The 16133-nt window shown below is 42.4% G+C and overlaps 1 protein-coding gene across 1 annotated transcript; it reads right to left on the bottom strand.

Moving 5' to 3' along the window:
• Positions 1 to 7063: 7063 nt before the first annotated feature.
• On the bottom strand, positions 7064 to 9189 carry sp7 (Sp7 transcription factor). Its single transcript, XM_068742828.1, has 2 exons — positions 9169 to 9189; positions 7064 to 8401 (listed from the first exon to the last, which is right to left on the bottom strand). The coding sequence occupies exons 1-2, from the start codon at positions 9187 to 9189 to the stop codon at positions 7064 to 7066; spliced, it is 1359 nt and encodes a 452-aa protein (XP_068598929.1).
• Positions 9190 to 16133: the final 6944 nt, after the last annotated feature.

The following is a 16133-nucleotide window of genomic DNA, read 5'->3' as shown; positions in this document are numbered from 1 at the left end:
CATTAATAGGTAAAAAATAAAAATGTCCATTATAGTACATAGAGAAAACCATGCAATTCTTTTTTCAGTCACCACATTCTTCATGGTGCCTTTAAACTAATATATTACAGTAACACAGAACCAGATCTATTTTTACTATTTTGGTAAAATGACATCCTAAATGTAAATAACATAAAATATTTGATGACTCAGAATAAGTGCGGCATATCTATTCAAAAATGTGCATCGCTATTCCTCTTCATTGTAACTGCAAGAGTCATCTTCAGATAACTCGCATCACTGTATATAAAAATCTAAATATCAAAAGGCAAAGCTGCTAATCAGTGTTAATATTATCATAGTGTTCAATAAAGCTATATAGAATGTATATTTTTGTGTATTCATTACTCGTGTTTACTGTTGGGTGGACGAAAAACAAGATGCTTTACATGAGAACATCAGGATTAGGATATCTCTGCACGACCATTAGGCAATTAAAGTACGCAAACATATTAAGACTTGTTAATACTCAATTACAAATGAAAACGGTGCAGCCAAATGTTAAAATGAAACAAAACAAGAATGAATGCTGAAAATACAACATGTACTTATCCAGTCATAATCAAACCTCACCCTTATTTTTTATAGTCTGAAGGGGAAGGCATTTTTCACATAATCCTAATCTAGAAAATCAAAAACAAAACGAAGAAAGATGTTTACATAATTACGTATAGCAGTGCCTAAGGAAACGAATAAAGACTTACAACTGGAATTTTAGGGGCTTTTCTTAGTTTGGCCGATCCTGTTGTCATGGTGTGCAGACCCTTAAAAGCATTTGAACCGAGAAGTACGGAGCCTGCTGCTCAACTAATTTAGTAGGACTTCCATTTAAATGTTTCACTACACTTTCCATCAATTCCTTTGTTTTTGTGGCTTGACGATTAATCCCTTAACGGTTTGCTGGTTAATCCCTGCTGGCCACCACTGAGACAACGTTTCGACGCTGATGGCTTCATTCGCTGGCATCACTCGTGTATAAATCCATTTAGCCAAGTGCAACAAAAAGTTACTCATGACAATGAGCCAATTGTGTCCAGTTTGAACTCCCAAAGCTACAATCAGCACGCTGGTTGACCTGCGATCAGAGTGGACCCCATCGTTCATGCTTTCAGCATTCACTTGCTTTGTTCACACACCTTCATTTGTTAAATCCCTGACAAAATGAATTTGGAAATGAATGCCACCTTAGCAGTTACTGTACATCCAAAGCATATGCACACGTAGACCCACACAAACACACTTTCCTTTTCCTGTCCTGGCCCAATGCATTAGTATATGTGGTTCTTTGGTTGCCAAAATCATCAGCAGATATCTTCAAGCATGGATCTGCATGAATGCTCTTTTTCCCTCCTTCCACAATATGATGTGTTTCCTTTTTTGTGTGTGTTTTGATCCCTCTCTTGCGGCCAAGCTGTGCTGTGGTGAGGCGCGGGTTCGAGTGGCGCTCCTGTGTTATTTTTGGCAGCAGCAGTGGTTGGTGGCTGTTGAGGAGAGAGGAGACAGAAGGGGGCTGGCATGAAGCCCGAAAAACCAGAGACTGTTTAAGGGATTTCTGTCTGAAGGAATTGCTTTGTAATGATGAGCGACTTATTATGTATTTGTGTGTGTGCATGTTCTCCTGCATGGATAAATTCACACACATGCAGAAAAGGACTTGCATGTAGATTAGATTTGTTCTTTTAACGTTTACGGAGCACCTCATACATATCCTCGCTGATCGACCACACACCCAGATTAGCCACATTGCTCAACAAAGTTTTTTTTAGCATCCGTGAGTTATGGCCATTCATTACCGGAGCATATTTAGCCTTATTTATTTTCTCTGTCACATGCACTATTCCTCCTTTGTCACCCTTTTTGGTGCTGCTAAATCTTCCCCATGGGAATCAGTCTGCTCAGACAACATGCAGTGTCAGACATTCACGTGCCTCCTTCCACGCTTCTGAAAACGCCATTTGAAAAAGATTTTCTCCATCTCGATTCTTGGCCCCAGATCAAGAGAACATTATTACTGTACTTTATTTATTTATATATCACGGCGGTAATGCCTGTGAACGTATGTGTGCATGCACATATGTGTGTGCAGCTGAGTGAGTATGTAATTGTGTATGTGTGTGTGTGTGGGTGTGTGTGTGGGTGTGTGTGTGTGTGTGTGTTAACCCACAGAGATATTTCAATTTCTTCAGAATATTAAATAAACATCCAGCAGCAGCTTCAGTGGAACGCTGCCTGCCAGTGGGTTTTGGATTGGATGGGTGGCGGTGCTGCATGGTGGTGAAGGGGGGAGAGGGGGGTTTGTGGCCATGGCTCTGGGGGGGTGAGGCAGCTCATGGTCAGGGCCCCCGCCGGACACACTGGCGCCTCGCGCTGGAGGACTTCTGAACCACCACACTCCTCCACCAAAACCCTGCCAACCCTGGCTCCCTGCTCGCAATCCAAATCACTCAGTTGTCTCTCTGCATTTGACGCTCTCGCTCTCTCTCTCTCTCTCTCTCTCTCTCTCTCTCTCTCTCTCTCTCTCTATCCTCCCTGGTTGTTTTTTCCTCCTTCAGTTTCTTCATTCCCTTGATCAAAATCCAGATTTATTTGCCATTTGGCCTCCTCTTCTTTCTCAATTATGCTTTCTCAATGCTTATAGTGGCAAGTCACCCCGGTTGGGCTTCCTCTACCTTTTTTCTCAGGAGGATTTTGCGCTTTTGCATATTCACCAACCATTTTCTGCACTCACCCTCTCAAATATCTTCACTTAAAATGTTCCAAGGAAGTATTTTAGTGGCTTGAACGTAGAGCAAAAAAGCAAACAATATTGGTTTGGGCTTGACGTCAGTCAGAATGGCATCAAGATAGTAAGCATTTTCAAAAGGAAAGAACTGTTTATGGGCTTTTTAAGACATTTGTAAGCATATTAGGGTATAAACGACCAAGTTTCTTTCCAACCATGTCAAACACTTCTAGGGTTACTCCTTTTTAAAAAAAAACCCTCTACAAAATGAAGTAAACTGTGTCAGCTTTGCTCTTTGTGGTCCTTCTGTAGGCTCATTCTGGTGGCCTTAGATCCGAAATCTGGAAAGTAAATTCTACTAGAATGTTTCCTGATGATAAATAGTTTTGATCGCTGAGAAAGCGCCATAAAATGACTTTTTTCATTCATGTCTGATGGTCATGTGCTCCAAACTAACTCCTTCCTATACCTAGTGCTGCGTATCATTGAATTATGGATGTCAAACATCTTCACTTAAGTGGATATGCATCTTCATGTGTCGCCCATGCAATTTTCTTAACTTCATTTTACCCTGGAAGCAATTTGTCATCCGGAGGCCATTAAATGGGAAGCATATTATCTTTTTTAAAGGGGCACAGTTGCCCACAACCCTCCCACAGCTCCTATAAACAAAATGGCCTCATTTAGTACCGCATTTGGTGCATTAGGGCAGCAAGGGAGGACTCCCTTAAAACTTTAAAAGTAGTCCAAGGCTGGAAAAGGCTGTGACATCAGGATTTGGAAATATGAGAAACGCTCCGAGTTTGCAGCGAGCAGGGTGCTGCTAGTTTCGTTAAGAATGAGAGGGTGGTCTAACCTCCATCATCGGCATCATAAGGATTCGGTGAGGAGACGCAGGAGGTGCTGCTGCAAGATGCAAGACTGTTGCGTCAGCTTGATCCAGGAGCGAAAATGTGTCCGGAGTCGACAACATAAAGGAATCATTTTGTTGTTTCCACTCCTTACAAATGCTGAAAATGACTTACAGAGTAAGTCTGGAGACAGCATGACCTTTTTACCGCTTGCCCTCTCTTATCAGTTTGGGCTTCCTCTCCAGCTCCTGAGAGCTGACCCCCTCTCTCGCCGATGTCATGGTTCACTCAGGATAATAAACCTTTACCCCGTAACAAAAGGCTCTTATCTTGTTGTTTACTGACTGCAGAGCCTCTGGCCGTGCTGACTTTTTCCCTTTTTGCCCCCCTACACCTGTAGACACCTGTGCTTTTGTCCTGCCCCCCCCCCCTCTCCTCTTCCCCACCCCGGCGTTCATGTGCCTGTGGCTACGTCAGTGCATGGCCCATTGTTAATTGCCCACTCAGTTGGGACCGCCAGATAATGACAGGAAAGGAGCTTCATTCGCATTTTGCTCGACACATCACACGGAGTGGTTCCCTCGTTTTAAACAGCTGTGACCTCAGTGAGCCGAAACTCCCTGGAGTAATTCATTAAGCAAAAGTTTATGTAACTCATCAAGTCTTGTGGCTAAATTAAACATGGCTCAAGTGGATGTTTTCAAATTACATCTTTGTGTTCGCCGGGTCTGCAATGGACTGTGCGATGGCTTTAACAGGTGTGTCTCTGGAATAGCCTTTAGTCCTATAACAAGCCTTGCAGAGGAGCGACGTAGTCCTGTAAGGGGAGTACAGGAGCACATGTGGGCACGCCATATGGAACAGATTGTCTCGCATCTTCCTTTGCCGCTATGCGTCACTCCATGTATATTTTTCTTTTATAACCATATTTGAAGGCAACACTTGATGATTCCTGGCTTTCTAAATAAAATGAGTAAAAATAAAGTTAAGCCTACCCTGCGCCACCACCGCTGCCGGGGGAGACATTACCAGGAGCAGCAGAGGATTGAAATGCCACTGAACGTCTTCTTAACCCCCCCCCCCTTCCGCTGGCCTGACACACCCTGCCCATACCCCGTTCTCCTGTTTGTCTTTTATGTTGCGGACTCGACCGTACGCCTACTGCAGACCACCATAAACATGTCGGGCCTTGATGACAGAGTCGGCCCGGGGATGGGTTTTATATAAATTGACCTCAACTACAGCCCATTAGAAGCCCTAAATTGGAACCATGCAGCCTGGGAAGTGTAAATGTTGCAGCAGTGGAGCCAGGGGTTTCCAGCTGCACAGGTCTTCATCGCAGGGATGACACACTTTATATGTCAACTATTGTCAGGAATGTGTGTGTGTTTTTGTTTTTTTTGCCACTGGAAAATCCCGTTTGCTTCTTTGTTTTGGGGGAGGAGATTATTGGAACCTATTTCTGTTTTATGTGCTCGGCATCTATTTCAAGTGGCACCTGCCAACTATGATGGTTATTTACATGCTATTAAAGGTCACTGTTGGGAAAGAGTGCACATCCACTTCAGGCCTCATTCCTGAGGCTATCTCTCTTTTTATGCAGAGTCCACCCACCTCAAGTATTTTTATTAGTCTGCAGCGGAGCCCGCGTGACCTGGCAGAAAACTGGACAGAGACGCAAGTGCCACTTGGAGTGACTTAAACGCTCCCACACACACACACTCACACACACACACACGCTGTAATCCTTCATGACCAGCACAGCCTCTCCTCTACATTTGTACCTCTTCATTGCTCCTTCCATCCTGCGTCCTCCTTTGTTCGGCCGCCTCCCTCACCAAACAATGAGCCACATCTCACTTGTCCTAATCTCCCTTCTCCTCTCTGCAGATTCTGCCGGCGCATCGCTCTCAGTAATTACCTCTCTCAAGATGGAGAGTGGAGTAATTGTCTTGAGTGTAACTACAGTGGCTCTCTCAAAGGGGTCATTGTGCAGAGTTAGGACTTCACTTCAGTGGACGGCTTTGTTTGCCCTGCTAAAGGTAATGAAAGTATTTGGTTGGCTACGACGATGTGGAAACATAGTAAGATATGAAGAGGTCGACACTGAGTGAGGAGAGCAGGGGATGAAGTGAGGAGAACAAAAACAATGGCTGCTTTTCTTTTTCATAATAACACCAGCAAAAAAAGAATTTTGAAATTTCTTTACTTTTAAAAGCACCAACATTTTTTATTTTTTTTACAACATGTGAACCTTTATGAGGTTTAATGCTTTATCTGTATTTACAGTATTGTAAACACTCATTTCACAAGTCAATAAAAGGTTGTTGTTCCTTTCTGCCACAAACAACAACAACAACATGAGCATCACATTAAGCTCTAGTGTTAGTTTCTTTAAAGCAATGCATAGAGACTTTTCTTGGAAAGTTACATAAAATATTTTTTTAAATGCACAAAAAGTAGAAAAATAACACACCTAACAATATCTATATACTGCTGTAAATATATAGTATGTACAAACAAGGACAAGCCTTATTTATCATTTCTTTACCAGGTGTGGAAAACTTCACAATTAAAAGATTATATAGAAATAGTTTACACACATATCAAACTTCAAGATCTATAAATAAATCTTTAAAAAATAATCCTAAACTCATCCTGTTAGCTAATAAATAAGGGAAAAAAACAAATCTTAATTTAATGCATTTTATTTTCTTGTTGGCCAGCTTCAACATCTTACGTTATCTCAGGCATCATATTTACTGCGTGGTGCAAGATAATATTACATGTGTATAATTTAAGACATAAATTAGAGTATTTTTTTTGTAGATTTGTATTTAAATTAAATGCAAACAGCAAACAAAAGTGAAATACAAAACCTTGTTCATCAGAATGTCTTTGGCATTGAGAGGCAGAAGGCAGTCAGTTGATTGTTTCAAGAATAATGAAGAAGTATCAAAGTACAGCTGTAAATCAGATTTCTCTCTCGACATGCATCATCCTGACCGTAAGTCTCCATCTAAAAGAACTTTCCTTTTGCGGCTTTGGAGCTCTTTTCCTTCTGCTTTTACAGATTAAATTTCCCCAGTGGTTTGTCTCATTTGAAAGGCAGAACATATATATATACTGTGTGTGTGTTTATTTTGTGTGCCAGTCTGTGTGCACGCTATCATTGAGTTCATGTACTGTATAGCCTGGCATCTGTGTGTGTGTGTGTGTGTGTGTTTGTGTGTGGTCCAGAGACACCAAAGTGATCGCTCCCTGCACATGCACAGTCACTTTTCATATCAAGTCTATTTAAACACGGTCCTACCCCCCCCCCCCCCCCCCCCACACACACACTCCTCTGCATGTCTCGAAAGGAAATGCTGTCCTTTTATTTGAAGGGTGCATTTTTCACTCTCATGAATAAACCCACCACATCTCAAAATAAAACTGTAAAAAGAAAAGGTCAGATCTCCAGCAGCCCACTGCTGTTCTCCACTCCATTGGGCGTGCCAGTCTTGTCATCTCCGTTGGCGATTTGCTCGGCGCCGGGATTGGTGGGCACGGTGCTGGCGTTGAGCTCTGCTGCCTCTTCGCTCCGGGGATCGGCCTCTCCGTCCACAGCTTTCCCTGGCATTGCAGCGTCTGCGTGGGTCTTCTGGTGCTTGGAGAGGTGGTCGCTGCGTGTGAAACGCTTGTTGCACAGTAGACAGGTGAACTTCTTCTCCCGCGTGTGCGTGCGCACGTGCCGCTCCAGTTCGTCTGAGCGGGTGAAGCGTTTCCCGCAGAACAGCCAGTTGCAGACGAAGGGCCGCTCGCCGGTGTGCCAGCGCAGGTGGGCTTTGAGGTGGGACGCCTTGCCGTAGACCTTCCCACAGCCTGGGATGTGGCAGCTGTGGACCGGCTTCTTTCTCAGGGATGCAGCTGAGGCCCCAAGCCTCTCCAACTCCTGGCAGTTGGGGCAGTCACATGAGGACCTGGTGGGGGCACCACCGCTGTAGCCCCCTGATCCCCTAGCAGGTTTCAGGCCCATGGGACTCTCAATCAACCCCGCGCTCGGCACAGGCTTGGGCTTGTACATCTCCTGGGGCAGCATATGCTGGGAGGACTGGAGGAGGTGCGAGGAGGAGCCCAGCCCCACAGAAGGGTAAGGAGCTGGGTTGAGTGGCGTGAAGTCGGTGGTGTAACTGGGCAGCTGTGGGCTCAGGGAGGCCTGTGGCGCCACAGGCTGCAGGGAGGCCTGGAGACCTCCATCTGCCTGGGGCTGGGTGGCTGACAGCCAGTTGGAGTTGGGATGGACATCCCACCAGGAGGACGTGGCATTGGCCGGGGCAGCAGTAATGCCTGGGTGAATGCCAGCTTTATACCAGGATCCATAGGGGTGCGTCATATCCAGCGAGGTGTAGACACTGGTGAGGCAGTCGGCCGTGGCATGAGCCTTGGACACCAAAAGAGACGGGTCCTGGGAGGCGGAGGTCTGGAAGGAGTGGGAGAAGGGATTATATTCTGTAGCGTAGCCTCCAGCAGAATGAGGGGGGCTTCCACTCGGGGTAAGCAGCCCACTGCCTCCTCCTCCAGCTGCAGTGAAGGAGCCAGTGTAGGAGTCCGCCAGGCCACTGCCGTCTGCGGTCCGTCCGTTCTTCGCTGTCTGAAGGTCAGAGGTCATGTTGTAGGGCTTCTTTACTGGAGCAGTGCTGCCGGTTTTCCCAGGTGTAGCTGAATCCCCGATGGGGCTAGTGCTGCCAAACTTATTGCAGGTAGCGGTTAACATAGCCAGAGGACTGGAGCCATAACGCGGGTCTTCCTGGGACAGGAGGAGACATGGGAGAAAATGAGACTGTGTGCAGGAAATGGCTGCTTGCTGCTGCTTGCTGCTGCTGCTTCTGTCAGTGTCAACTCTAATAAAACAAACTCATGTCTGACTGCCAGCGCCGCCGTTTTCATACTCTCTCTGTTTTCAAAGTGATCAGAGCGGTTTCGAGCGCTCAGGTTTGATAAGGTCCTGCTCAATGAAGTAGGAGTTCTTTATTATCAGGATAAATAAGATAACATTTTCCACTTTCTAAGAATTTGTATTAGGGCTCTTCTCTTTGGCACGTGGCAGGTCACTGACCTCTTAGCACATCACTGAAGAGTTCTGCCGCTCTACTGTTCAACACACTGCGTGTGAGAAATCATATAAGAATGAAAAAAAAGAAGATTTTCCCAACCAGGCATCTCTTGTAATTCCTTTAGATATAATATTCACTCAATTAGTAACAGAAATCAAATGATCGTGGCTCAGACTGCCTCTCCAGTCACTGGTCTCTCTTTCCCAACAAGTTAATGATGCTTCAGTGCAGCTTTAACTTTAACTTGACAATACCGTCTGTCCATTTCATGTCATTCTCCGTTTCATTGCCATATGAGATGACTTGACATCCAGATATAATTCCTCTTGCATATAGAATTAACAGGATCTTTTTTCTTTGCATGTGGCAATTCTTTAGACTGGAATTCTGGAATTACATTTCAGTACACGTAGAAGAATAAAGAGAAAAATAAATATATACTTACAATTACATTCCCTACCTCCAGAATAGATGCGGCCATCCCTGAGAAACAAAATCCTATAAGGAAACTGAGGGGAGTGGGGAGAAGCGCAGCTCTGAGTCCCGGGACAGTTTGGGAGAAGTTGGGCTCCAACGCGGGGAAGTATTTTGAGGCTCCATGAGCCCGCCCCCCTAATTACAGCCCCCGGGGCTCTTTGAAGACACGCTAAGAGGCAATAAAAACCCAGAGATGGAGGAGAATGGATGGCGATTGGTGGAGAGACGGAAGACAATCCCACCTCCCCAAGCGGAGGGCGTCCAATCCCTTCTCAAGATAAATGCATGAATGGGTTTGCTCATCAATCACCGTGCCGACATCATTTCAGTTATACACCGGTATTATTTTTTCCACTTGGATTAGTCCCGTGGAGTCTGACGGGGCTATAACATCATCTCACAAAGAATGATCTCGACAGATTTCAACTTAAAGAGCGTGCTGTAAATTCTGCCCCAGCCATTAGACACGTCGCTGTAAATAAGAAGTGAAAAGCGATTAAAGCAACAGTAGAACACGCAGCCCCGGCCTGCGCCGCATAAATCACAAAAATTACGTTGACTGAGTCTGTGGCTTCCATCAGGATTTTATTATTCTGGTTTCAACCCACTCTCTCTCTCTTTCCAACATTCTTATAGAGTTAACTGCCTTTCAGACACTAGCTGTGATGGTTAAAGAGACTGAACTGTAGAGACAAGTGAAAAAAAAAAGCCATTAAGTCAAATAAAGAGGAGATTATTGCTTCAAATTAAATGAACTCAAATGACGGATTCACGAGAGGGAGGGGAAAAACAAACTTGTGAAGCTTGTTTCCTCAAGTCAGACCGTTGATGAAAAGAGGAAAACATTAAAAACAGGAAAGCTGTCTTGTCAAATAAGCCTTTTTATTTTTGTTATTTATTATTTTGGCATTGTTGATTTTCTAGTATGGGATGAAAATTGAGCTACTCTGATCTCACTTTTTTTTTTAAGCAACCTTTATTTAACCAGGTAAGTCAGTTCTCATTTAAAAAAATGTCGACCTGGCACCTATTTCATATAATACAGAATTATGGCTCCACATTAATTCAATTTAATGCTTCACCTATCAGTTACTTGAAAAGCTCAATTTAGTTTTTTAGTGTTGTTTTCCAATGAGCAATTATAATGCTGACAACATTCTGTCACAAACTATTTTCCCTTTGCTAACAAATATAGATTAAAATATATAGAATAAACAAACACATTTTTAACTCTATTAAAACATTTGGCTATGAAATGCATGCATTTAAAAAACAGTTCCTGTAATGTGTTACATTGCTGTTTTCTACGTTACAGGAATACATGGAAGAATACATGGAAAAAAACAAACTGTCACAGGAAAAGGAGACTCACATATCCTAATACTGGGACAAATAAATAGGTTTATAGCAATAACATTATTTACTTTACGTAACTTGGAAATGTCTAAACTCAAGACACACCAAAATACGGCAAAGAAAACAGTCACATTCATTCTTTTACCCATTTATGTTTGGGAAAAGTCAAAAACTCAACTTTCAGCCATGAGACAGATTCTCAGTGCTGTTTTGTGGGAGTCTCGTTCTCTGAAGGAGGAGAGCACAGCAGATTAAAATTGTTGTCAAAAATAAACATATAATTTCTGTCCTTATTTTCTCCTCAATTACAGGGCATGGTCGGCGCTGGGCTTGTCGTTCTGCAGAGTCTAGCCCTCACATGAACACGGCAGCTATATTTGGCAGTCTGCTCTCCGACTGACCTTCATCGCTTTATTTCCTTATTCTAGAAGGTGCGTGAGGAGAACAGAGGATGCTATCTATCTATCTATCTATCTATCTATCTGTCTATCTATCTATCTATCTATCTATCTATCTATCTATCTATCTATCTATCTATCTATCTATCTATCTATCTATCTATCTACATATGTGTTGTATGTGGCAGTCTTTTCACACTTTCTTCTTCCCCCTCTCATTTGACACATGCTGCTTTACTGTTGTGTGTCTGTAAGTGAACCGTTCCTTCTCTTCTTAGTCTTTCTTCATCAGCGCTTTATGTTTTACATTCAAGTGAAATGAGAGGGGAGGTAAAAGAGCTCCTATCCTGCTGTAGTGCGGTCTGCACTGGGTTGCTTTTCCTCATTTTTTATAAGACTTGTAGTAATGTAAACTTTTGGCGTGTTCCCCTTTACAGGTTTCTTCAAAAGGGAGCAAGTGAGATCTATAATTAGTGAATGCGTTAAGCTCTTAACAGCCCCTTCAAAAAGCTTTCTCTGCTTTATTTACTATTTTCTACTCTGCGCGGTTTAGATCTGGGATGTGCACCGTAGGTTGCTGCAGGCTTGATGAGCCCTGGGGCGTTGGGTGGGCACGATTAGCACAATTACCAAGTCTGATTACATGTTTCGTTTGGACAGATTATTAGTAGTTGCAGTAGTTCCATGTGTTGGTAGCGCTGCTTGCTCATTAGGCAAGCGACATGTGATTTGCTGGATTACTAAAAAAAGCCTTGCTTCAGTTTTTCATGAATTACCCAAATGTTCACTGTAATGTTCTGGTTTATTCTGGCCCAAGAATGACCCAAGCAAACACGTTACACCTTTGTCTTTCCATGCAGCCAGTATTTCATCATTTTCAGGTGAGGCCTCAGCTCTCTGTCTTTGAGCTGCGCATCAGGCAAGCACCTACTTAGGTTTTGGCTTGCTCAATGTGTTACTTATAGTGAGTGGCCTTTATAGATTACATTGAACTTGGCTTATTATAAAAGGGGAAAACAAATTGCAGCACAATGAGTGTAATTAATGGCCATCAAAAGCTAAAAAAATAATCAAACTATCACGTAAGAAAGCTACAATGTCATTAGAAAAAGATGAAAGCCTATTATGACAATGGTCTCAAGCATATGTAATGCATTTGTAGTTTTTTCCCACGCTTCATGTTCCTGTTCATCCATGGTCAACTTTTCCATTCAAACCTTATAGTCAAGCCGTTTTCACGCTGGTCACTCAGCTCTGCAGAAAGTAAACCGCTCTCTGTAACACATATAAAGGAGGGATGGAAGTGGGCATGCTGTTTGCTTATACCTTTCAGTCTCTCTGATATTTATTTAGTCATACTTACCCCTGTAGCCATGGCGCCGTACTGAATGTGTAGAGTTTCAAATGAAATGCATCTCTGGAATCGGATGTTTCAAACTGTCTGTTTTCAAAGTGATGAGCTGTCGGTGAGATTAATTTTCTGATACAATCCTTTTGCAGTTTAGACTCAACTGATCTCAGCTTTTTCCTTTTTCAGCTCTTGCACAGTTGCTTTGTGTCGGGTCAGTAGAATTTTTAGAATCCTGTTTACAGTAAATTAAATGAAATGCTTTTTGCCTCACCAACTACACAACTGTTTGACATCTTACATTTATTGTAATTTACATCTTCTTTAAGTATTTTAGTAAATTTTATAAAAAAAAAATAATTTTTTTTTTTTCGTTATTGTAATTTTTTATGAACTATTTTTACTCACTACATAAGTTAAATATTATGTACCCCAAGCAGTGCAGGCATGCAGAACTTCAAACAGCTTCCTTTTTGTACAATTTAGCACCAGTAAATTCATCCAGCAGGCATTTTTCTTGAAATAGCAGTGAATAATACCAGATCCTCTGCCTTGGTTGTGCCATGAAAGCGGCGCAGCGGTACAAACAAGCAGGAAACAAAAGCAGGAAACTCCTCTGATGTCTACATGTTGCTTAGTTTGTGTGTGTGTGTGTGGGGGGGGGGGGTGCTCTTCTGTTTTTTACATTGGATTTAAATTGGCCTCTCGGTATCGTTAGGCCATTAAAGCAACCAAATAAGTGTGTATAATGGTGGATCAATGGAATATCTCACCATAATGCATTTCCCTTGACATTCCCCTCTGGGCTGCAACCCTCAGAAAATTAACAATGTTAATAATACTGTGACGGAGGGGGAAAATTGAAATGATTAGATGTGTTTTACTTTGCTGCTGATGGAAATGTGGTTAGAGGGAATCAGGGTCAGGGATATACTTGCTTTGCAGCATGACTCTGTGCTATTTTTCCAGGCTGTGTGGTCAAAGAATCAGAGCTTTTCAACGGAAAATGAGAGAGCAAGAGAAGTGTGTGTGGGGGGGGACAACAGAGAAAGAGAGAGAGACAGAGACAAAAAAAAGATGGATAGACTGCAAGAGACAGAGAGAGACAGACAGACAGCGAGAAAGAGAGAGGGAGAGAGAGGTGAATATTGTGTTATTTGTACTGCTGTTGATGCTGTTGATCATTGTCTCCTCGTGCGCTATGAGTCAGACATGAAAAAGCAACAACATGCTTTTAATAAAATGACCTGCCTGGCTGGAGCGGTCTGTCTCATGTTGGTGGGTTTTCACTAATTCGGCCACAAACAGGCAGCATTTCGACCGTAGAGCGAACGTATTCACTTATCTGACATGGTGGTAGTCACATGTAGCAATGAGAAAGCAGCAAATAGAAATAAAAGAAATAAAAAAAAAAACATTTCATACAGAATTCCTTTGAATAAGGTCTCTAAAGATTCAATTCCAATTCCAATCTGACAGCCCACCTCCAGGCAAGTCGAGTTTCCCCTCTATAAGGATTCTTTTTTTTTACTGCTTGCAAAATGAGAACATTATCCTCTAACTTTGAAATGTTGTGCAACACGCTTAACATGCTTGCATACAAGTATCAGCTCTTGAAACACAGAAGTCCGTCTACTCCCAAACAAATCCCAGTCCTCCGCCTTCTTGGTGTATACAAGCTGAGATCTGGTCTGTAATCTCTCCGTCTGTCGAGAAGACCTGTGGCCGCCTAATGACCCTGACAGGCGTCATGCATGCAATTGCTCGGGATGGCACAATGACAGTCTCGTTTCAATATCTCTTTATACATGCAGTACTTTGTGAAATGAGAGGGACTTTGAGGTGTGCCGTGTTTTTCACTGGACACTGCTGGCCTGCCGAGAAGCAACATGCATGCAGTGCGGATGTGTAATAAGCGCATGAATTGTATCTGATAAAAACCCAAAAGCATTACACTGTCCATGCTTGGATTTATATTCTAACGAGTTTATGGTTGTTGTGCTGATAACATTTACTCTTTTGATGAAAAAAAAAAACTTTGCCTATAAAATACTTGATCTTTTGGCAGGTTGCTGTGTTTGACATTAAGACTTAATTATTTACTTGAAGCTAAATGTACTGCCATGTTTTGTTCTCAAAGGAATATATCCATTCAGACCGCTAGCCATGCAAAAATAAAATAAATAAAAATAAAATAAATGCTAGCAGCTAACAAGGTAAGCCATCCAGAGCTATAGACAATCAAAGTGTTGGGGGAAAAAAATAAATACATTGACTATAATGCACATTTTAGCTGATTATGCAAAGTTGTGTCCAGTGGGCAGAACCCACTGGACACTGGTCCAGAACCAATATCCTGCTGATCAAGTATCTGCTTTTTAAAAGTGTGATCATGTAACCCACACCCCGTCCGCCATCCTCCCCTCTCCCCCACTGGTTTATCCATATTTAGTCGGAGCCCCCAGACCCTGACAGCAGCTGGTGCTGAGGTTTGGGTGGGAGCTCATTACTCGTTAGTGGAGCCCTGCCAAAAGGACGGGATGTTTAAAGGGAGTAAATTGAGGTTTTCTTTTTTAAGTTGCTTTATTCGTATGTGCAAATCCGACTCCATACATTGTGTGATCTCTTCCATGTGTCGCGCGTGTGTGTGTTTGCGCGCGACCAGCAGTCTTTTTCTACTCCCCTCATCCTGGAAATAACTTCCGTTCTCCTTCATTTTAATGAACTCCCCTCCTGAACGTGAAATCATCAGTATTTCTCTCACCATTTGGAGTCTGTGTCTGTGTCTAACTTTGTTTTTCTTAGAAATAGTCAATGCTTTAATACATTACCATTAACAATTATGCCAAGCCGCAGTCTTGAAATGTAACAAAAAGCTTAAATATAAGTTAAATACCAAAGTATTTAAATTTCAAAGGGGCCGTCTATAGAGCTAATTGCATGTATCTCACTAAATCGGCTCAACATTTGTCATCTCTATGCTTTGGTTTGCATATGTAGTAAAGTTCTTTCAGAGAAGAAGTGGACAAAGGAAGACTAAATGTGGCCACTGAGCTCGGCTATGCGTGAACTGGTGTAATGTTTGTGGTCACTGATTATGGATTGTTGTATTTAAAATGTTGCAGACATGTCCGTGATTAGCTTGTCTACGCATCTTTACATGGAATTTAAATGTATATTTACTGCTAGTACACATTTAAATTTCATATTGATATAATTTGTTTCCTACGTGTCCTCACTGATTTGTACATTTTATTTGTTATTTTTTTATTGTAAGTTTAAAGAGAATTATACTCTAAATTCATTGGTGGAAAGAAATTCACTCACTGCATTTTAGAATATTGTACTTTTTATACCACAAATATATTTGACAGCTGCACTTAATAATTACATTTCAGACTACATTCTTGACATTAAAGCATATTAAACTCATGAAATAAAACGCCTTGTTAAAGAATAATTCAGTTGCCTTCAACCTATTTGACTCGGGGGGGCCTTACAAAAAGGTTGCTGCCCATGTTTGCTTCAGATGTCGGTTGTTCCATCAAAGAGCGATTTCCCTCTAAATTTGTCAGATGGTTGCATTTGAGTACTTTTCTATTAAAGGCTTTCCTTAATGAATTCTCCAAAAATGCAAACCAGAACACTGCGCTGCAGCTTGTAAAATAACTATTACTGTGAGTGTTTCTGTCTGTGTAGACCTTGTTTTTAATCGAATCCGCTTTGTCACCACTCAAAGGACAAAGCCTCTCTGGCTGCTTTACTTCAAAGAGACGGTCGTTCAAAGCTTCACACTTGATGTTTTGGTGCTATAACAATGTGGTTTGGAGGACCGGAACAGTTGTT

The sequence above is a fragment of the Brachionichthys hirsutus genome, chromosome 8 (assembly GCF_040956055.1).
Source record: "Brachionichthys hirsutus isolate HB-005 chromosome 8, CSIRO-AGI_Bhir_v1, whole genome shotgun sequence".
Taxonomy (NCBI): Eukaryota; Metazoa; Chordata; class Actinopteri; order Lophiiformes; family Brachionichthyidae; genus Brachionichthys; species Brachionichthys hirsutus.
The sequence above is the reverse complement of the archived record's forward strand: the minus strand, read 5'-3'. Positions and strand labels throughout refer to the sequence as shown.

Excerpts from the sequence above, each read along its gene's own strand:
- sp7 (XM_068742828.1), bottom strand. The coding sequence starts at position 9,189 with ATGGCCGCATCTATTCTGGAG. Across the intron at positions 8,402-9,168 it reads TGGCCGCATCTATTCTGGAG|GAAGACCCGCGTTATGGCTC; the intron begins GTAGGGAATGTA and ends CTCCTGTCCCAG.